We start from the raw sequence: 24,064 nt of genomic DNA on the forward strand, positions 1-24,064 counted from the left end.
TTCTTTTATATTCCTTTTGTATTTAGCTGCACGCTCCTCGTTAGTTAAACCACCCTCTGGTTGAAAAATTACGATAGTTTTTACGATGTTATCACAGTTTTCTGAATAAACAAAATCAGAATTTGCGGGTGAAAAGCGTGCTTTTGGAGACGGATTCCGTGAAATCTTTTTTGTTTCGAAGTATGTCAAGAAAGAAGATGACAGGATTTCAAATTAGGAAAGAAGATTAGTTGAGATCAACAATCGATGATGACAAAAGAAAAGTCATTATAACTGAATTCCTACTGTACTACTTAAACCTTAAACTTCAACCTTCAACACGGCCGGTTTTTCATTCAAAATGGTTTGCAATTCTCATTAACTCGTATATTCCAATAAGTGCAACTCCACTAATAGCTTTTTCTCCCAAAGTAACAGAGCGCTTATTGCTCTCAAGGATACAACAATGAAAGATTTGAAATGAATATCCATTCTTTTTTTTCTTCTCAGTTTCATGGTTCACCTGACCAAGACAACTCATCGAGTGCTCACCTGGAAGCACAAACTTCACTTCGTTCGTCTGACAACTCATCGAGTGCTCACCTGGAAGCACAAACTTCACTTCGTTCGTCTGACAACTCATCGAGTGCTCACCTGGAAGAACAAACTTCACTTCGTTCGTATGACAACTCATCGCGTGCTCACCTGGAAGCACAAACTTCACTTCGTTCGTCTGACAGCTCATCGAGTGCTCACCTGGAAGCACAAACCTCAAACTTGTCAAATGAAGACTTCTATGAAATTATGGAGATATTTTCCAGATATCTTAAAAGTCGGTCTGCAGAGGACGAAAAAGCACAAATAAAACGGCTGGCTGAGTGGTGCTCAGAAAATCACGAGTTATCTTATCGAAACTTGCTGAATCTCGAAAGAGTTCAAGAATGCTACCTCGATAAAAAATCCAAAGAAAAAAAACACCAACCGGGCACTGTAAAATCGTACCTTTTGTCACTCACGCACTTCATTGACTTTCTTTCTCGCTCTATTGTCCACCCTAGAGCTCCAAATGTTGTGAGTGTTGCATCTGATTTGACAATTGAGCACCTTCATATTCTGAATACCGAGGTTTCAAAATGGAGTGAATCTCTAAAGGGGGAGATTAGACAGAGGGAAATGGAAGTAATGTGCGAGGATGGTGAAAAAGTGATAACGAAGGAAGAATTTCAAGAGGCACTCAAATCCGAACACTGTATCGCGGTTCGGAAATGTATAACTAAGATTGGAGAGAGTTTTAAGGATAATCCGAAAAGCTACAATACAAAAAGGGATACATTCACTAACTGCCGTGATGTTTTGTTTCTCATTTTATGCGTGCCAAATATTGCCAGATCAGGAGCGGTGGCTAATATGACAATGCAAGAGTACGAAAAGGGAAAATGGACGGCGAGTGGTAAGTGGAGAGTGATGGTGAAAGAACATAAAACAAAAATTGAATACGGTCCCGCAGAAGTTCTGATCAGGTGAGAGAACAAGGCACTTTGCGACATCTATATTAAAATAATTCGAGAAAACATCCCAGGGAAAAAAGCCCCCTTAGTTTTTGTCGCCTGGAGTGGAGCAAAAATGGCCTCCGGGGGAGTTAGCACGCAGTTATACAGCGTGCTTAAGAAATGCACACCATCACTATTTCAAGAAGATCGGCGAGCTAGTACCACACTGATTCGAAAGAGTATGGTAACATATTTCTATGAAAACCATCCGGAAATAAAAGAAAAACTAGCAAAACTGATGAAACACAAGCCTGAGACGGCTCAGAAATTTTATGACACGAAGAGATTGCGATTTGACTGTGAAGAAACCTTTGAGATGGTGGAAAAGTATATTTTTGGAGATTCTTTGAAAGACTATATGTGGAAAGGTGAAGCGTCAGGAGCGGCAAAGAAAAGTGTAGCGGCAGCCACAAATATCGATTCTTCAAATAGTGATTCTTCAAGTGATGATTCTTCAGGTGATGATCCAGATTTTGAAGATTCGTTTCGTTCTAAGGCACCCAGGGCTGTATGGGATTTTGTGTCTGAACGTGAACTCGTAGACGTCTTCGGGAATGGAAAATATGAAACCTGGACCAACCCTATCATCATGAAATTCAAAGCAGAAAATGCCATCCTGAAAAAGTTTACCCTGAAACAAATATATGACAAGCTGACAAACCTGAAAAGGTCGGGAAAAATCGACGATGAAGAAGTACCGGCCGTGCCGACTAAGAAGAAGAAAGTTCACGTTGAGTTCACCACCGTACAGCTGCTGACTCTCGGAGACATGTTCAAAAACGAAATCAATGGACGCGGATCCATCATTGCCGACGACGTAATCAGAAGAGTCGAAGAAAAACCAAACGTCAAGGATATGTTCAAAAAAATAGAAAGAGGCTCGATTGTGAACAAAGTGCGATATTTGAAATTACAAAAACAAAATAAACTTTGAATGTGTATAGTAGAGTCAATATAATCATTTCTTGAGTCACGGATATCTTCGAGTTTTAGAGATTTTCAATATGCTTAAATCTTCTCACTATTTGTGAGTCGCGCTGATGAGGTCGATAAATGTTTCATTTCGTGATACATCTCTGAGATATGATTTTTTTTTATGGAGACTCGCCAATTTTCATATGTAGATTCCAAAATTTAAAAGTCTCCATGATATTATCGTGCAAGTAACGAATTATTGGCAATTTTTGTGTTTCCAGGCAAGGTCTGAAAATTCATGATTTTTGGAGGGTCTTCAAAATCAAAAAATACCTATACCAGGTGATAGAGCTTTTCAAATTGAGCAAAAAAATGTATCAAAGTCTTAACTTCTCTTGGTCAAAAGTTATGGGCCTATTTGTGGTCAAAAAAGGTGTTTAATTTTGCATAAATTATGCAGATTGTGGGGGAAATTCCCTGTTTTCCATCAGTTTTTGACCACAAAATCGTCTATAACTTTTGATCAAGAGAAGTTGGGACTTTGATGTAATACACTTTTTTGCACAGTTTGAAGAGTTCTATCACCTGGTATGGGTCTTTTTTGATTTTGAAGACCCTCCAAAAATCATGAATTTTCAGACCTTACAATTTTGCCTGGAAACTCAAAAAATCGCCAATAATTCATTACTTGCACAATAATCTCATAGACACTTTTCAATTTTGGAATCTACATATACGAATTGGCGACTCTCCTTCAAAAAAATTCATATCCCAGAGATGTATCACAAAAATCGTTTTATAGCCACTTTTTTCCTTCTCATCAGCGCGACTAATACTTTGAAAACAAATTTAAACCGGTTCATTGGAATGAAATGAAGGATTAGATGAGAAAAAGAGAGTTATGTGTCAATTTTGGCTCATTGGTATCCCAGACAGAAATTGTCCTAAATCCTCAAAAATCTACCATTTTTATGGATGACGACATCAGCTGCACATAGTTTTAATTTTTGAAACCAGGCTGAAGAGATGCATCTCCATGGCTACTATAAGAAAATGTTATAGTTTGTAGTGTTCCTATGACTGGTGATAGTTATGTTTTTAATTTGTCGATTTTTGCTGACTGAAATTTAAAATCAAAATATCTCGTGATCCACACTTAAAAATTTCTTGTGTCCCAGTGAACCAAAACCGACAAATAACCGCATTTCCATGATCTACTCATTCGAAATAAATTTGTTTTTGGAGTATTTATGAAAATCATGAGCTTGGGATTTTGTGTTTGAAAATGACGTCATGGAAAATTGGTCCAAAAAGAGTTCAAAATTCTTTCGATTTTTTGTTTTATTTTCTGATGATTCTTGACAGCTTAGGGCTTTCTGTGCCAAACTTTAGCCATATTGTACCAGCTTTAAGATTATGATCTATTTTGAGCTAATTCCCACATATTTAAGCAATTTTTTATTATGAATTTTCAGATTTTCTTTCCCAAATCTCGATAAATATCCTAATTTGGATAAATTTAGTCAAATTATGAAAACGTATTCTTATTTGAGATACTACTTGAATGACTTTGGTTGATAGACTTGGAGTTGGGTGCTCATGCTTATACAGTGTATGTGGCTAAATTCATTTGTGTAGTACTTTAGGCGTACAAACTTTCGTGAGCAGAAACTTTCGTTAGGTCGAAAAATCGCGAAATTCACGACATTTACTTTCGCGAATTTGAGGAAAAAATATTTCTCGCGAGCATTAACTTTCGTGAATCATTGGAAAAAATCAGAGAAATTTAACAGAAATTGATTAAAGAGTTACGAATGGCCCTCGAATCCAATAAAAGCAACTATTCTTTTACTTTAGAAATGCCTTAAAGGCCATAAATATGCTAAAAACTTTACGTTTATTACGATTTATGGAATTTCAATTTTTCAAAGAAAATTTCGCAAGCATAAATTTTCGCGAATTATCCTGTCAAGAATATTCAAAGACATTTAATTTCGCGAAATTGGCCAAAATTCATGAAAATCGCGAAATTTTCTACTCGCAAAAGTTTGAACGCCTAAAGTATCTGCCATAGGCCAACATCAGATCAGAAAGCTTGTCCAGGAGGATCATACTCCTGCTGATGTTGGTCCTCTGTTCTTCTCCTCATATTTCGTAATTGATGTTAAGCTCGTCTTTCGGTTCGGCTTACTGGTTTGGTACTGATTAAATGAAGCAGAGAACTCCGCTGAAGCCAACAGCGGAGGGTTAGATGAAATGGCAAACGAAATGAAGCAGAGTCTCCGCTGAGCCAACAGCGGAGGGTAAATGTTAAATGGCAGAAACGGACTATGGACTGATTTAATTACAGAGACTTTCCTACGTAGATTTTATGGTTATTTATTTTATTGAAGAATTGATGCATCAAACTTAAATCTTGCTACTACTCGTGCTTTGAATTCTATAATACCTAACCGGTTCTCTTCCAATAATAGCTTGGGATCCTGAACTAATCCGGGGACAAATATGAATATTGCTGTTGAGGATAATTGTCGGGAGCTACTTATTGAGCCGTAGCGGCCCGCCCATGACAATATGTAATTAGTGCAAATTAGGATATGAAAGTTTATCTGACTGGACTCTAAAATGTAATAAAAAGCAAAGTTCAGCCAAAATTAGAATCTAGTCTCTGCTATTCTCTTGCCTTGGTCCTATTTCCAGAGTCTCGGAATATAACACGTGATTGGTTGGTACCTTTGGTTTATCAGTTTTGAGGTCGGTTTCGATGCTTTCGATTTCTGTTAGAACTTAATAGACCACCAACAACCCTGTACAAAGCAAAGTGGAGAAAGTTAATTTAAAACCTTCGTGCGAATTTTTTGAAGTTAGCAGTGACGCCTTTCATCCTGATAACCTGATTACCTCGATTTTGGGCAAAACACCTAAGAAAATGAAAGAAGTTGGATGAGAAGAAGCCAATTGGCGAAATTTTGTCCTTGTGAAAATTTCATTCCTTCAATTCGCGATATTTGACAATGAAATTTTGTCTTTGTGAAAATTTCAGATTCTCAGTTCGCGAAAAAAAGTCGCAAATATAAAGATAGTAAAATTCATAAAGAAGACACTGATTCACTTTCAGATATAAAATGATTGAAAGCAACGTCATACCTTCCAAATACGGTGTGTTTATTATCCAAGTGTTGACATGACCGGAATGTTATGAAACTTAAACGAAAAGAAAAACAGCAATCGAAAAGAAACGATATAATTATCAAGGGTCTCGTAAAAACAGGACTGAAATACTTTTTTTGGGGTCATCGGATCCGATGATGGTCAGAATGTTTACGTATTTTTAAACGCTCTTAAAGAAAATACACTATCTACCTAACAATTACCAAATAAACGTTAGTTGGGATGTCAGTGTAAATTGTATAAGATGTGAATTGGTTGACTTACAATTGCGAACCGTTTGTATCTTTTCCAGAGTTTGCCATAGATAGAACGCCTCGTCCTAAATAAGAAAAGAGTAACTTTCGAACGACGGGGTTTTAAAACAATATATCGAGGGAAAAGAAACCAATTCAACGGACAGCGAAGGAAATTCAAATAAATCTAAGCATAAATCATTTTTTTACCTGAGTGTGTAAGATTTGATTTGAATTCGTCCTTGAATTTTTCACCCCATATTGACTCACCACCTAAATCAGTATTGAATGAGAATATAAATCATATCGCCTTCTTATGCCAAGGTTTCTACATTTCGAGTTACTCTTTTTTTTATGAGAACAATTTTATAAAGAACAATTTAAGAACAATGCTGAGCCTAAAATTACTCAATTTCAAGCAATTTACGGGTCAAAGTAGTAAAAATTGGGTTGAAAGCCTGAAATACCTCAATTTCACCCTATAAATAAGAACACGAAAAATACAATTTTTCCGCTTAGCGATCCTTGCAGCATCCCTACCCTCGACAACTAAGTTTTAAGTTTTATATATAACGTTGGTGGCACTTTCTCAATCTCGACGGACCAAAATTTTGCATCAGTGTTGTCACCCTGAATGTATCGCTACTTGATATGGCTCAATACACGGATTGTAAAATTAAAGGCTGATGTCAAATCACGCTTTTGCTCAAAATTTTATGCTTTTGGGTCTTATGACCTTCATTTCTGGTTGGTGTGAATTTATCAACAGTAATAAAGTAAATTAACTGTTAGTTGTAAAACAAGTAACATGGGAGAGAAATCACGTAAACTTTTTGAGTTATCACATGTTTTGACTGCACTGCCATAATTTTGCAGCCCGCACAAAGAAAAAGAATGAATCGATCCACATCGAGTATTGGTTTCATAAGTAAATAATTTCTAAAAAAACCGATCAAAACAGTAGAAAAAACTTAGTCCAGAGTTCAAACACAGGTCAGTGGTTGCAACAGACCCAATTTGCAAAGAAAACAATCTTATAAATACAAAGAGATTACCTGTTCCTGTGCCGGTAGGATCGCCTCCTTGCACCATGAAATGCTTGATAAGGCGGTGGAAAACTATACCAATGAAATAAGTAAATGTTATTTGATTTAAACAAGAGAAAAAAACAAACCAAATATAAGGTGTGTAGGTGGCCAAAGTCCAAACGTTGACACTCCTGCACGTAAAGTCTCTCAGAACCATAGACTGTCTCACAAAATTTTATTCAAATTACCAATATCGCTAAATTAGCAATTATTCTAATAAGTTGATCTTATATCTCAAGAAATATCTTTCAAGAAAATAAAGGTTGAATTGACGTACTATGGAAAGCAGCTGAAGCTTTTTGAGTATTAGTTACCCAAATTGTAAGGGGTCGCACAGCTTAACACTTCACGGGAGTTTGAGAATATGCGACTGAGACCAACCTTTTATAATATTATAGAGATTTCAATTATAATTGAATCATACCTGTGTTATCATAATATCCGCTTTGACAATGTTTGATGAAGTTTTCACACGTCTTTTGAACCTGTATGTTAGGATGAAGCAGAAGGTCCTTAAAATTGTACATTTTTGTAGCAGAATCTCCCCGAATATTTATATCAAGGAGATGCAACTTCAATAAGGAGATGAAGATCATAATCTTGGAAACCAAAATAATCCCAAAGCTGAAAAGGAAATTCGTTCGGTGTCATTTAGAGTCCTTTGAAAACGTTACGGTTTCGCACCGCCCCGAAACAAGCGTGAACACGTCAAAATTCAAAACGTTAAAAAAGAAGACGTTATAAAGCAAATAAACCAGCTGCGCTGGAGGGTCAGCCCAATAAGCTTAAAACGATTAGAAGGAAGTACAATCAAGAAACCTAATTCGATGTTAAAGCCAAAGAGGTCGAAAAGCTCATTTTGGTTTAACTTCAGACAAAAAAAAGTTTAACACAAAGTTGAATTTGTCCAAAGCAAACAGAGATGTGATAGATTATTTCAACCTTGGAATTTCACATAAATCTTTTCGTGAGAATGTCTAAAACCTGTTCTTTATTCTCTGAGAAAGTATCCGAGGCGGCCGCTTTATAATATGTTCACTGCGGCTTTCGTCACTTTTGTTCATTTTTTGCCTTTTTATGTTGATTTATTTATTTTTCTCCAGTCAAGGCCGCCCTTCGTTTATAGTTGAGTGTGCACGGTTCCAGGGGGGAGGGCATTGACCTTGACAGCCGACGGGGACGTGCCGCTGGAGTTTGAAAAGTGGACCCTGTCAGATATGAATTTTTGGCAAAATTGGGACCCTGGTCAGAACGAAAAATTGAAAATTTTTCCCATTTTCGCCCTGAAAATAAAAGTAGACGAAAATTTGAAAGATTTTCTGTTTTGCACCCTGAAAATTGTCCAGAATAATAAGAAATCGACCCTGTCAGATACACATCTTGAAAATTAGTAAATTTGGGAACCTGTCAGATATCTTCAGAGCCTAAAAAAGGAACCTTGACAAACGGCACGTCCCCGTACCCAATTTTGCCTAAGTGCCTCCCCCGGGGCACAGTTAGCTGTCTAGTACACGCTTTTTTTTATAAGAATGGTGTAAATCCATTTCATCATGGATATTCTTAACTTTTTTGGGAAAATCATCCTAAAATATTCTTATAGCATTCTTAGGTTAGGACTAGACTTAACATTTCGTCTCAAGCGTAAGATGACATTTTTGTGAAAGGAGTGAGCCTTATTTGGGGGTAATTGACAATTTATAATTGAAAATGCTCCAAAAACTGTAAAAATGGCATTCTTAGCTTGAGTAGCAAAATTCCATGATGGTGATAATCTTAGCAATATTCTTAACTTTCTTATAAAGTATATATATTCTTATAAAAAAAGCGTGTAACCACTTGAAAAGAATAGTCAATTTATCCAGATTGATTTAAATGGCGTGTTGAACCTAGTATAATGGGAATGAATAGGGGCATTTTATATTGAGGAAGCTGCTTAGGAAATTCCGTCCAGTTTCGATAACTCAATCAAAACCAAAATGAAGTTAGCATCGCATTCAACATTGGATTCAACATTGGATTCGCCATTCTAGCATTGGATTCACTTTACCGGACAGTATCTTTTTCGGACAGCATTTTTAGGTCATCAAAACTATAATGGACGTTACCTGTGTCTATTAGCTATCACCTAGTGAAAAAATTAAGTTCATACCTCCTTTCCCCTAGGAGGAGTTAAGCGGAAACCACTGCTGATTGTCAGCATTGGATTTAAATTTCCAGCATTGGATTCACTTTACTGGACAGTATCTTTTTCGGACAGCATTCTATGGTATTTAAAACTATAATGGACGTTACCTGTGTCTATTAGCTATCACCTAGTGAAAAAATTAAGTTCATACCTTATTTTCCCTTGGAGGAGTTAAGCGGAAACCACTGGTGATTGTCAGCATTGGATTCAAATTTCCAGCATTGTATTCACTTTACCGGACAGTATCTTTTTCGGACAGCATTTTTAGGTCATCAAAAGTATAATGGACGGTACCTGTATCCATTAACTACCATTTAGTGAAACAATTAAGTTCATAACTCATTTTCCTTAGGAGGAGTTAAGCGGAAACCACTGGTGATTGACAGCAAAAAATTCAAATTTCGACCCTATGCTCGCTAATTATCGGACAACCTTATTCTCGGACAGCATTTTTAGGGGTTCAAAAGTATAATGGACGGTACCTGTACCCATTAGCTATCATTTAGTGAAAAAATTAATTTCATACCTCATTTTCCCTAGGAGGAGTTAAGCGGAAACCACTGGTGGTTGACAACAAGAAATTCAAATTTCGACCTTATGCTTGCTAATTATCGGACAACCTTATTCTCGGACAGCAATTTTAGGGGTTCAAAAGTATAATGGACAGTACCTGTACCTATTGGCTATCATTTAGTGAAAAAATTAACTTCATATCTAATTTTCCCTAGGAGGAGTTAAGCGGAAACCACTGCTGATTGTCAGCATTGGATTCAAATTTCCAGCATTGGATTCACTTTACCGAACAGTATCTTTTTCGGACAGCATTCTATGATATTCAAAACTATAATGGACGTTACCTGTGTCTATTAGCTGTCACCTAGTGAAAAAATTAAGTTCATACCTCATTTTCCCTAGGAGGAGTTAAGCGGAAACCACTGGTGATTGACAACAAGAAATTCAAATTTCGACCTTATGCTCGCTAATTATCGGACATCCCTATTCTCGGACAGCATTTTTTGGGGTTCAAAAGTATAATGGACGGTACCTGTACCTATTAGCTATCATTTAATGAAAAAATTAAGTTCATTACTCATTTTCCCGAGGAGGAGTTTAGCGGAAACCACAGATGGATCATTGACAACACTAGTTTCAAATTTAGACTTCAGATTCGCTAATTATCGGACAATGGATGGTACTTATGTCTATTTAGCTATCATTTAGAGAAAAAAATTAATGAATAAAACTACGGAAGCCCTGAGCGGCCACAACGACAACAATTTCTCAAAACAATATAAATCACTTACAATACAACAATATTTGAAACTCTTACAACAATATTTGAAACTCTCACAACAATATCAAAAATCTCACAACAGTATCAAAAATTTTCACAACAATATCAAAATTCTCACAACATTATCAAGATTAAAAAAGCGTCATTATCAAATTGGAAAATCTAAAGTGTTCTTACTGTAGTAATTTTTTACGTCTCATTAATGATGAAAAAATTTCCGTCTCTGGACAGGGCCTTAAGTTACTACACGTGTATCGCAGCTCGAATAAATATCTCTGAAAACTTGGTCTCTGATACACCCAGGGTAAATTGTCCCCTTGCGATTGAAAAGAAATTAATTAAGCCTCTGGTGTTTAGCTGCAAAAGTTTCCAATTTCCAGAGAAACCATAATCATAAGCTTTATGGACGATATGGACCAACTTCTAATGATCAATCAGAAAATACCTACGATCGAATACATATATAAGATAAATGCGGTGTAGTCTTCTCTCACATTCCGTGCATTGGTGGAAACTTTTGAATTGACTCTTTGACTTCTGAGGTTTAAGAAGGCTAGAAAATGCCAAAAATCTTACATTCTATTTCAAGCTAGAAATTTAATAGATTTTCTAATTTTTCAAGAATCTTTCGCAATCATAAACTTTTGCGAATGGCCTTCAATAATTTTCATTTCAAGACATTGGGCATTGGCCAAGACGAAAAGGGCTAAAATTCGCGAAAATCGCGTAGTTTCCGATGGCGAAAGTTTTTACGCCTAAAGTAGGTTGGTATTTCTTGTTATTTTAGCACTTTTTAAGATTCTTACTTTATCTAATCGGATCTTTCGATTTGGGAGGATTATAATGGCTTCCAGGCTATATTCTCAGCATAGTCGGATCATTCGCAGACTAAATTTGGATTTTCAGCCTTAAGTCTCAAACTCAGTGTTAAACTTACACGCTTTTTCTTTTATAAGAATAACTTCTATAAGAATATCAGGGTGAGATTTCGGGTTTAAAACAATAGGCCTATTGTTTAGAACAATAGAAAAATAAGAATAATGCTCACCCTCAACCAAAGTACACTATTCTTATAAAAAAAAAGCGTGTAATGTAAGTTATAAGAGGAAATTTAATGAATTGATTTGTTTTCTTGTTATATATAAATGGTGAAAATGAAGATTAATTCTCAAAACGGATCAAAAAACTGTTTACGGTATTAGATGCCTTTGGATGCCGTAGCTTGGCTATAGACGCAATAGAATCTTCTAATATAAAATCGAAAGAAAATTGCCGAAACATGCGTCAGGGAATCGGCTGTGAATCCAACTAAAGTTCTTATATTTGTGTGATTTATTGGAACAAAAAGAACTATCGGTGAAATTTTCAGATATTTGGATAAATCGCTACATGAAAATAACTGGAAATCGAGATTATTCAAAACAATCTTTCATTTGTATATTTCATTTGTATAAAAATTACAACAGTACCTTTCAATTTTATATCAAACACATTGAATATTGATGTTATTGAAGCGTATTTCTCTTTTGGGTAGAAAATAAGCTTACTTCCAAAGATTCGATTTTTAGTACAACATCCTATCAAGTGTCTTGGTCATATACTACGTCGCTACAGTAATCAACTTTTCTAAAAGTTAAGCACTCATTTTTAGGAAAAGGGAGATACAACTTTGGCTATAATATTTGGCATAAAGGGAATTTCCCTGCCAAATCTAAAAAAACTGCAGGTACCTTATAAGTTGAGACCAATTTAATTTGTTGTTCTACGGGCCTGACCGACCCTATTTTTGCTAAAATCAAAAAATAGTAATATTGAATTTTCAAAACAATATATTTTACACACTACTTATTTGTAAGAATCAAATTTGAATAAAGCTGAAAACTAATTCAAGAAATTGAAAAATTTAGAAAGTCAAGCATTCCATACACTAAGATTTTATTATGATCTTCATCGAAGATAAAAAAAAGTGAATTTTTGAGCCAAATATTTTTCGGAAAACATTTTCGGTACTTTACTAACCTTGATAAATGAAAAATTTATTTTTATTTTACCGACCGACCCATATTTTGCTAACGATCTGCCCGTAAAACAACAAATTAAATTGGTCTCGCCTAACTTAGGGTTGAAAGCAGAGTTTTAACATGAGATTAAGGGGGTTTCCCACCGGAAATGCCGACTTCAAAGTTGACGTTGAACGACTACCCATAGGTTGACCTTTACTTTTGGGGAATTTTTTTGGTCATTAACATTAGGGGATTTCCCTGTTCGCCACAAGCGGTTATTTGCCGTGCAAAACTTTATCTGATATAAAAAATGTAAAATAACTCGGAAAGCTAAAGGAAGCAAAAATTCCCGAGTTAAAAATTCAAAAATAACTCGGAAAGCTAAAGGAAGCAAAAATTCCCGAGTTAAAAAAATGGAAAATAACTCGGAAAGCTGAAGGAAGAAAAAATTCCCGAGTTAAAAAATGGAAAATAACTCGGAAAGTTAAAGGAAGCAAAATAAACCGAGTTATGAAATGTAAAATGACGTCACTAAATTCCAAAAATGTATTCATAACTCGGGATAACTCGCAACTCGGAAAAAACAACTCGGGAATTCCGGGGTTTCGGTGAACATTATAAAGCTGCAATCTGATTGGCTGTTAGAAAACCAATAAAATTCTAACCCAAATACCAATTAGGAATAATTCAGGATAGGAGTAATAGCTCTCAAGGCTTTACACCCCTTTCCTTTCAGTTTTACGAGTGTCCCCACACACACACCCACATACCCAATACACAGACACCCTATACACAGACACCCCCACACACAGTGTGTTCAGATCTCGTGCTCGCCGTGCTAAGCGTGCTCGTTGAATTAGTTAAAATTTTACACCCCTTTCCTTTCTGTTTTACGAGTGCCCCCACACACACACCCACATACCCTATATACAGACACCCTATACACAGACACCCCCACACACAGTGTGTTCAGATCTCGTGCTCGCCGTGCTAAGCGTGCTCGTTGAAATAGTTAAAATTTTACACCCCTTTCCTTTCTGTTTTACGAGTGCCCCCACACACACACCCACATACCCTATACACAGACACCCTATACACAGACACCCCCACACACAGTGTTTTCACATCTCGTGCTCGCCGTGCTAAGCGTGCTCGTTGAAATAGTTAAAATTTTACACCCCTTTCCTTTCTGTTTTACGAGTGCCCCCACACACATACCCACATACCCTATACACATACACCCTATACACAGACACCCCCACACACAGTGTGTTCAGATCTCGTGCTCGCCGTGCTAAGCGTGCTCGTTGAATTAGTTAAAATTTTACACCCCTTTCCTTTCTGTTTTACGAGTGCCCCCACACACACACCCACATACCCTATACACAGACACCCTATACACAGACACCCCCACACACAGTGTGTTCAGATCTCGTGCTCGCCGTGCTAAGCGTGCTCGTTGAAATAGTTAAATTTTTACACCCTTTCCTTTCTGTTTTACGAGTGCCCCCACACACACACCCACATACCCAATACACAGACACCCTATACACAGACACCCCCACACACAGTGTGTTCAGATCTCGTGCTCGCCGTGCTAAGCGTGCTCGTTGAATTAGTTAAAATTTTACACCCCTTTCCTTTCAGTTTTACGAGTGCCCCCACACACACACCCACATACCCTATACACAGACACCCTATACACAGACACCCCCACACACAGTGTTTTCAGATCTCGTGCTCGCCGTGCTAAGCGTGCTCGTTGAAATAGTTAAAATTTTACACCCCTTTCCTTTCTGTTTTACGAGTGCCCCCACACACATACCCACATACCCTATACACATACACCCTATACACAGACACCCCCACACACAGTGTGTTCAGATCTCGTGCTCGCCGTGCTAAGCGTGCTCGTTGAATTAGTTAAAATTTTACACCCCTTTCCTTTCTGTTTTACGAGTGCCCCCACACACACACCCACATACCCTATACACAGACACCCTATACACAGACACCCCCACACACAGTGTGTTCAGATCTCGTGCTCGCCGTGCTAAGCGTGCTCGATTTTGAAAAGTCTACAACATTTTGTCCGTGATTGTATGTATCTTATGATTGTAAAGGGCTACGTGCATCAAGTTTTGACCAGTGATAGATAATGGATATTTAAATTTGAGTTTTATCGTTTTGATCCAGTTAATTGTAATATATATTACTAGATGTCGTCGCAAACGCCGGTTAACGGTTTTGCTTGCACATCAAAAGCCTTTAAAATACTATAATGTGGGTTAATTCCTGACATTTTTTCGGCTTAAAATGCCGAATACAATAATAAAAATTATACTTCTAAACTTTCTACATTAGTCAAAAAATTTTGTCTGTAAGCCTCGATGATATGTCTTTTTAAGATAACGGAAGTCTGTGTTCAATAAAATGCCATAGTGACCCTGTCAAAATTATCGAGGGTACCCGTCGTTGCATACGTCCAAAGGTATCTGAGGTGGTGAGAGGGTTGCTTCTAGGAAAGAAAAAGCCTTAGTTGTGAAGGAGAGGCTCGCGCTTTGCGATTGAGCACTGAAGGTTTACCCGTTTGTTGGCTTCACATGCGGACAGCTTAAGACCGGCGCATATGCAATGCTACCAACATTGAAACCTTTTTAAATAATGTTAGACGAAATTTAATCATCAAACAACAATGTTGGATTTTGTTGCGTGTGTTGATATAAAATAGTTCGAAATCATGCAACGAAAATGCCACACCTTTTTATTTGAAACTTTGTGACGTGGCAGTACTTTTATATGAAATTGACGTCAGAACTTTTTTCCTTTACAAATAGTTACGGTTAAAGATTGGCGGAAGGTCACGCAGCGAAGAAGATCAGAATCCGGTAAACAGAAATCTACGAAGGTGGTGTTACTTCTGGACTAACGGAAAGAAGATCTATTCAAAAGTATCGTGTTTCATCCAAGTCAACGCCGTATCAAAAGTAATTTGCTACGTATCTTTGCATACAAGAAATTTTTCCGTCAAGAAGGTCGAGGTGCTAGACAGGGTCGAAAAATCCCGAAGAAAAGACTACTGCAGTCAAGGTAGCCGGAGCGTGAGGGCGAACAAGTACCTCGAAGAAAAGACGCCTGTAGTCAAGGGTGCAGAAGATCAGTTGAAATAGACTGATTGGCTCGAATATATAGCCAGAAGAAAAATCCTCTGCAGCCAGGAGGTAGACGCGTCTCGCCGAACGAGTGAAGAGTCTAGGTTACACCTTATTGACCTTTTAAAAGCCCCACCCCCCACTGCCAACGAGATCATGGCAGATGGATGCGCAAAAGATGAGTTAAGAATTTCCAACTCTCCTGAAGAAGAAAATTTGAACTTTACACGAAATCGAGTACCAATGTTCACCTTCAACACGATCAAGAAGGGAGAATCATTTCTTCATCTAAAACCATACAAACAGCAGACAAGGGGAACTCCAACAAATGAGCTGAAGGTCGCTATTCCTGATTCGCGATCAGTACAAGAAAAGGGGTTTCAATGTCGACATTGCACAAGAAGCTTTTCTTCCGAAACTGGTCGAGCAAATCATGAAAATGCCCATGCACGAAAGAATCGAGAAGAATCTCCTGCAATGCAAAATTCAACCGTGGAGGAAGTGACGTCACAACCTCATGCGAATTCCGTGCCACACCCACAACCTCAAATAAACCATATATGGGGAAACCACGCCAAGGAAGACATCTATCAAATATTCCGAGCCATGTATAGTGAAATCGTGCTTTGGAGACGAAACATCTTTCTAGTCCCGAGTGGTGCAAATGGGAAGAGGTTTGTCGGCGAAACAACCAAATGGCTGCAGCGATGGGTCGATGATTCCGAGTCGTACAAGAATATTGCCCTCACCGTCGTAATGGTCATGCCCGCACTGCTTCTCCAGAAACCCAGCTACAAATCAACCGCTAAGCAACACAGTTTATGTCTGGAAAGAAGATTTCGGTTATGGGACGAGGGTGATTTTGACGCACTAATGAGAGAGTCACGAACCATCCAAAAAGCTCTCAAGATGTTTCCCAGCAAACAACGTGACGCACAATTTTCAAAGACATTCGCAAAACTCGTTTTCATGGGCAAAATCAACGCTGCTCTGAAAATGCTGGATAAACAAGAAGGAGGTGGTGTGCTTAACCTATCGAAAGATGTAATCGACAGCTTGAAATCAAAACACCCAGAAGCACAAGAAGCAGACGAATCCGTTTTGATCCATGGTCCAAAGCCTTTTGTCGACCCGGTGATGTTCGAAAGTATAGACGAATCTACCATCGTGAAATCTGCCATTCGAACCAAAGGATCTAGCGGACCATCTGGTTTAGACTCTGATGCTTGGAGAAGGATGCTGGTTTCAAAGAACTTTGGCAAATTTGGTTCAGATCTGCAAAAAACGTTGGTGGTATTCGCAAAAAAACTTTGCAGAGAGAATATCGAAACAGACGGTACCTCTTCAAGTCTCGAAGCATACACATCTTGTCGTTTAATCCCTCTCGACAAATCTCCAGGAGTAAGACCGATTGGTATTGGTGAAGTACTTCGTCGAATAGTGGGCAAAGCGGTCATTTCTATCATCAAACCAAACATCCTCGAAAGCTCTGGTGATCTGCAGCTGTGTGCTGGACAGAAATCAGGATGTGAAGCAGCAGTACACGCCATGAGGGAGATCTTCGAAGAAGAAGAGACCGATGCTCTTCTTCTTGTTGACGCCAGGAATGCATTCAATTCAATCAATCGAAAGGTCCTTCTTCACAATATACCGTATCTTTGTCCTGTCTTGGCAACATATGTTTCGAACTGTTACAAAGTTCCTTCGCGCTTATTTGTACAGGGAGGACTAGAAGTCTCATCAACTGAAGGAACCACGCAAGGCGACCCAATGTCAATGCCATCGTACGCCATTGGTATATTACCACTTATGGATGCTATCAACAACAACGAGTCGGTGCAGCAGGTAGCCTTTGCTGACGATTTGGGTGGTGCAGGTAAACTCGATCGCGTCCGAGATTGGTGGGAAAAAGTCGTTTCTTTTGGTCCATCCTTTGGCTACTACCCGGAGCATTCGAAATCGTGGCTCATCGTCAAAGAAAGCAAGCTTGAGAAGGCCCGTGAAACTTTTGAAGGTACCGACATCAAACTGACAACCTCTGGACGTAAATACCTTGGTGGCTTCATTGGAAGAGCAGAAGGAAAAGATGAATACGTGAACGGGCTTGTCCAACAGTGGTGCTCTCAGCTAAAAGTACTGTGTGATATTGCCAAGTCCGAACCGCAATCCGCCTACGTAGCTTTCATCGCTGGCTTCAAGCACAAACTCACATACCACATCCGAACAATCCCTGATATGCACCAATACCTTGCACCTTTCGACCTTATCCTCGACACGATATTCATTCCAGCTATCACCGATGGTCACCATTGCTCCGCCGATGAGCGCCTTTTACTATCACTGCCACCAAGAAAAGGCGGTCTTTCAATCCCTATCTTTACCACGTGGTCAATAACAGAATTCTCCAGCTCACAGAAAGTAACTTCCAACCTGTCCAGCCGAATAAAGAACCAAAACGCAAGCAACGTCGACATACCTGACGACGCTAAAGTCAAGAGAGAAATCACAAAGTCGAAGGAAGATCGAGAAAACGATACGTTGAATGTACTTAGGGAGAGGATGAGCGTTGAGCAGCGAAAAGCAAACGAACTCGCTTCTTGCAAAGGTGCTTCAAGCTGGTTGACGATCATACCGGTTGAAAGCGAAGGCTTCTGTCTGAACAAAAGAGAATTTGTTGATGCCCTTTGCTTGAGGTACAGATGGACACCGAAATACCTTCCGGTCAATTGTGCATGTGGCCTTCGATTCGATGTCGACCATGCCCTTTCGTGTCCGAAAGGAGGTTTCATCCACCAACGCCATGACGAGATGAGAAACCTCTTGGCCAACCTCCTTTCACAAGTACACACTGACGTCTCCATCGAACCTCACCTACAACCTCTAACTGGAGAATCGCTACCAAACAGCTCCAACAAAACAGACGAAGCCCGACTTGACGTGTCAGCCAGAAGTTTTTGGCAAAGGGGACAACTTGCATTCTTTGACGTAAGGATCACAAATCCGTTCGCAAAAAGTCACCTTAACCAGAAACTTCAAAACACATTCCGATCGAACGAACAAGAGAAAAAGCGGAAGTACAACAACCGAATCATCACAGTCGAGCATGGTTCGTTCAGCCCGTTCGTTATGTCTCCGTACGGAGGACAAGGGAGAGAAACGGAAATGATCATCACGACCCTTGCAAAGAAGCTCTCAGACAAAAAAGACATTGAATTTGGTATCATGTTGAATTGGTTGAGAACTAAGCTCTCATATTGCTTGCTACGATCAGCTATCCTATGCTTACGTGGATCGAGAACTGTTAGGAAATTGAACATTGATATGAATGAGATTGAAATTCATGAATCTACTAGGAGAAATTTTTAGTCAATCTCTCTTATTATTCGTCGATTTTGAGATTATTTTTTTTTCTTCAGATATTTGCATTCTCGATAACTCCTTGTTTTGCGCCCGGCGTGACCCCAAGGTTATACCACTATCCTTATGATGTGGATTTGTGATACTTGATTTGTTTGCCTCTTATTATTCGTTTTTAACTAATTTAGTCTTATAATATTTATATTTATTCTAATGTATATCTCTTGGTTTACATTTACAAATAGCATTGTAGTGTCTTCTCTAATCCGAGTTTTCTACGCTTGTCAAACTTAGCGCGAGACTTTTTGTATCGAAGGAGGATAGGTTTTCCAGCCGCTGCGTTCAAATTTTAGAAACCTTAATATGTTACTGGGCTAGCGTTATAGAAATTTTTCATAAACTCAATTAGTATAGAAGATTCTACGGACCATATAGACATTTTCAATTTCAGTTGAGCTAGAATCTGACGATGTTTTCTGTCCGAAAACTTTAGGGCAGACTCCAGGCTGGACACTTAAAAAATAGTTGTCAGATTTGGCTGAAATTTGGCACCCTTTTTCATTGAGTCAATATCATGAGGTGCTTTTTTTCAATGCACGATGGAGTTCGATTATTCGATTGGTTCGTTAAGTTCGATTGATCGGGTCTGGCTTAATGTCATGTCTCTTTAATTGTAAGATTCCTATCATTTTATTGGTGCATTTACTAACTACACATAAAAGAAATAAAAACCTTCGTAAATACTCTAACAAACACAAAAAACATGACAGAAATACAAACAACCAGCTGACAGCATGCTGAAAACTGCCATTTCTTTAAAAACGAGCGATGTTTAAAAATGCTTGGTTACGTCTACCTGGACTTGTGGACTGACAAAACGTTAGATTTTATCTTACCTTAGCGAGTGAGTCCATCTTTAGACTATTCGAGAATGTTCTAGAAGTTTCCAAAGCACTTTCGTTTTCTAATTTTTGTTCACCGCCACCGCCACCACGAAAGCCTATCGTAATACTTTCGCTATGCAAAATTAATAAATCTTGTTTTGATCCAGTCACCTGATTTACTTCTATTTTACAGGGCAGTATCTATTAGAGGATTTCGTTTTATGCTTGATAACAAAATTAATTTTTTTCTCTCTCTATTTCATTTACACTAGTCGACAAGTTAACAAACAATTCCAATACTGTATAGCAGACATACCTATGATGAAGGGAGTGAAAATCAAACGTTTTTAAGTCATTTAGATTTATGAAGTACTCGAAAGACTAAAGGTCGTATAAGTGATTCAAAGGAAGCCAGATTTAACTGTATGAAACGTAAACAAACCAAAGACACGAACCTAGCAGAAAGAAGACTTAATTTGGCAAGTAAATTCCATAGAGGAAGATGTATGGTACATAAGGTCATAAATTGGCTTTGGTAACAAAATGTTGAATGGAAAGGTTCCCCCAATCTCAACAAAATCCAAGCGGAAATATTTCAATTTCCCAATTTCTCTTTTTAACAAGGTACTTTACTAATATTATCTTTTGAGCCCCCTCAAACCCGCCGCTGATAGTTGGACCTCTTAAGCAACTGAAACCTTTTCCCGAGTTTTCCCCTTTTTACGCGATATCGTGTGAGTTTGCAGACTCACGAAATTGTGAAGATCCCTGTGATTGATTTTAGGCTGATACGTGAAATAAAATCCGCACGAAATATTTGAAACACTACATGTTTTTTTTATAAGCAAGTGTCTGCCCCTACATCAGGCTCGCATTATGCAACTTCAAGAATTAAATGACCAGAACCAATCCTGCCCGGTCTGGGATTTGTGAAAGTTTTCCTTTCTAACTGCTTTGCCTTACCAGTTGCCGGACCGCCCAAGGGTTTCCTTCGTCTGGTCTTGGAAATTGAAAACAAAAGGCCCACGTTTTTTTGTTTCGAAATTCACGGACACGCTGAGCACGGCAAGCACAGACTTTGAGGGTATATGACTAAACATCGTTTGATGAGCACGCTGAGCACGGCAAACACGGGATATGAAGGCACTGTGTGCGGGGGGGGGGGTGTATGTGCCAAGTGTGTGTGAAGGGTGTATAAGAGTAGGGTGTAAAGTAAAGGTAGGGTGTAAGAATTTTCTTCGACAATTCAGACACGCTGAGCACGGCAAGCACGGACTTCAAGGGTATATGACTAAACATATTGTGTCGGACACGCTGAGCACGGCAAGCACAGACTGCGAGGGTATATTACTAAACATCGTTTGATGAGCACGCTTAGTACGGCAAACACGCGATATGAAGACACTGTGTGTGGGGGGGGTGTATGTGCCAAGTGTGTGTGAAGGGTGTATATGAGTAGGGTGTAAAGTAAAGGTAGGGTGTAAGAATTTTCTTCGACAATTCAGACACGCTGAGCACGGTAAGCACGGACTTCAAGGCTATATGACTAAACATATTTTGTCGGACACGCTGAGCACGGCAAGCACGGACTGCGAGGGTGTATTACTAAACATCGTTTGATGAGCACGCTGAGCACGGCAAACACGCGATATGAAGACACTGTGTGTGGGGGGGGGGTGTATGTGCCAAGTGTGTGTGAAGGGTGTATATGAGTAGGGTGTAAAGTAAAGGTAGGGTGTAAGAATTTTCTTTGACAATTTAGACACGCTGAGCACGGCAAGCACGGACTTCAAGGGTATATGACTAAACATATTTTATCGGACACGCTGAGCACGGCAAGCACGGACTGCGAGGGTGTATTACTAAACATCGTTTGATGAGCACGCTGAGCACGGCAAACACGGGATATGAAGGCACTGTGTGTGGGGGGGGTGTATGTGCCAAGTGTGTGTGAAGGGTGTATATGAGTAGGGTGTAAAGGGTGTGTATGAGTAGGGTGTAAAGTAAAGGTAGGGTGTAAGAATTTTATTTGACAATTCAGACACGCTGAGCACGGCAAGCACGGACTTCAAGGGTATATGACTAGACATATTTTGTCGGACACGCTGAGCACGGCAAGCACGGACTGCGAGGGTGTATTACTAAACATCGTTTGATGAGCACGCTGAGCACGGCAAACACGGACTTCGAGGGTATATGACTAAACATTGTTTAGTGGGCATGTCAGACAACCACGTTTCTACGTCTGTTTCAAGGAGAGTATGATAGTAATGGTTTGATGTATAGAGAACGCTAAGTACGACAAGCACGCATTTTTAAGGTGTCTTTAATCTATATCGTATATATTGATATCATCCAATCAGATTTCAGCTTTATAATGTTCACCACTACTCGAATTCCGGGCCTCTCGCCGTTTGTGATCAAAGTGACTTTCGTTCAAGACTTTTCATGACTGCTGATATGTTGAGCTTTTGGAATAAGGCAAAAAAATTGAAATCTTGAGCATGTTTTGACCTTTTGTCAGCCAAAATGCAAACAAAAAACTTTAAAACGTGATTTTCTCCATTTTTTTTTAGAAACTCTGCAGAAGATAGGCACTGAAGCATTCAAGCTTTTGACTGGAAATTTTGAGGGATTCTTTATATTAATAAAACAGAGGTTCCCTATAATTTTCTATTAGAAAAGATGACGTCACTGTGAGCATTTGATTTTTTTATTAATTTTGACGAATCAGCAATTGTGCACTAAAAATGGCATAGCTCAGCGAAAATGACTCAATGTCGTAGAAATTTATAGGGAACATTTAGAATTTGGTCTACAACACTCATGCAAAGTTTGAAATCGATCAGATAAAAGTTGCGGCCTCCATTTTGAGAAATTGGAATTTTCTTTAGAAAATTCTTATTTTTACTTTGAGAAGTTTTATTTGACCAAAAATTAAGTTATTTGGACCAATAATGACCATTTTAGCGTTTTTAGTGGGGAACCACCTTAAGGAGCTTAGGATATGAGGATCCAAAAGCTTTTGAATGGTCCGACAAGGCTGAGAATATATTCCATTTACTCGTCCTAAATTGAAATATCCGATTCAATAAAGTAGAAAGCCTGAAAACGTCATTCTCGCTAGAACATTAAATTCTGCCAAACGCTAAAATACCTAGAAATGCCAACATGTTCCGACCACCATTGTACACCCCTGTCTCACACAGCCCCGGTGGAAGTTTTGTTCTCAGTGAGGATGAAAATTTCTATCGAAATCCCAATGGGGATTGAAATTCTATTGTTTCTCAGTCCAAACGTTCCAGTTAGGATGGCTTTGGAGAGTAATCTTTTCCGTTGAATTTCAAGTGGGGATAAAATCAGAGTCAATTTCCCAGTGGGGCTGAAATTAAAGGGTTTTTTTCCAACGGAGACAAAAAAGGGAACTCATTCATACCTTATAATGCCGACCTCTTTTGCACCGGTCCTTAATACACCCCTTTCTCACAGACCTGGTAAGATTTTTTCAGCCAGTAGGAGTAAAAATATCGGACAGAAACTCGATTGGGGATCGGTATCTCCATTTCTTTGATGACTGGGGATTAAATTCTATTGTCTTGATGATATGAGCCCTCCCCATTGAGAATGGGTCCTACTCCTTGCCAAATAGGAACTCCTCCTTTTGTAAGTCGGAACACTTAGCCCCCTTCCAGACACCTATGGTTCTGTACATGCAAGACACATATACCACGATGGATAGCGATGACACTCGAACTACGCGGGAGAGCACATAGCTCGTCGCAAGCACAGAACGGTATGTATGAGTGACACCACACACCACAATGTCTGGCATATCACCCACACTCTCGTATCAGAGTAGTGGTCCCCGATTCCTATCACATGGTATGGGTTGACCCGGGCGAAGGTGTGTTCATTTGTCAAGTGAACCGTAGTATTAGTGGGAATCGCGAAATCAGACCTCCAAGACGAATGTCAAGAGCGATGACCATCATACCACTACGCCTTATATTCCATTGTTTTTAAGTCTGAATATTCAGAAGGGATTGAAAAAAGGCATAATATTTTACATTAAGGATTTGCTTATTTGATTATTTTCAGTAGGGAAGAAAATTGAAGTATTATGTTTCCACAGGGGACGATATTTTTAAGTTTTCCGGAGGGATCCCGGTGGCTAAAGGGAGAAATGGTGTCTTAATCTAAAGTTGTTTACATTTGAGTTTAACGCCAATTAAGGTCCATTAGCAGCTGTGCTG

At 38.8% G+C, this 24,064-nt stretch overlaps 1 protein-coding gene across 1 annotated transcript in view; it reads right to left on the minus strand.

Moving 5' to 3' along the window:
* The window catches only part of LOC136802110 (RING-type E3 ubiquitin-protein ligase PPIL2-like), a 92,527-nt gene that overhangs the window by 35,047 nt on the left and 33,416 nt on the right, over positions 1-24,064 (minus strand). Inside the window, 7 exon segments of the mRNA XM_067058828.1 lie at positions 5,178-5,228; positions 5,230-5,251; positions 5,592-5,648; positions 5,880-5,934; positions 6,059-6,121; positions 6,904-6,966; positions 7,361-7,421. Coding sequence (XP_066914929.1) covers positions 5,178-5,228; positions 5,230-5,251; positions 5,592-5,648; positions 5,880-5,934; positions 6,059-6,121; positions 6,904-6,966; positions 7,361-7,421 — 372 coding nt within the window.

This window comes from Clytia hemisphaerica, unplaced genomic scaffold (genome assembly GCF_902728285.1).
Source record: "Clytia hemisphaerica strain Z4C2 unplaced genomic scaffold, Clytia hemisphaerica genome assembly, whole genome shotgun sequence".
Lineage (NCBI taxonomy): Eukaryota > Metazoa > Cnidaria > Hydrozoa > Leptothecata > Clytiidae > Clytia > Clytia hemisphaerica.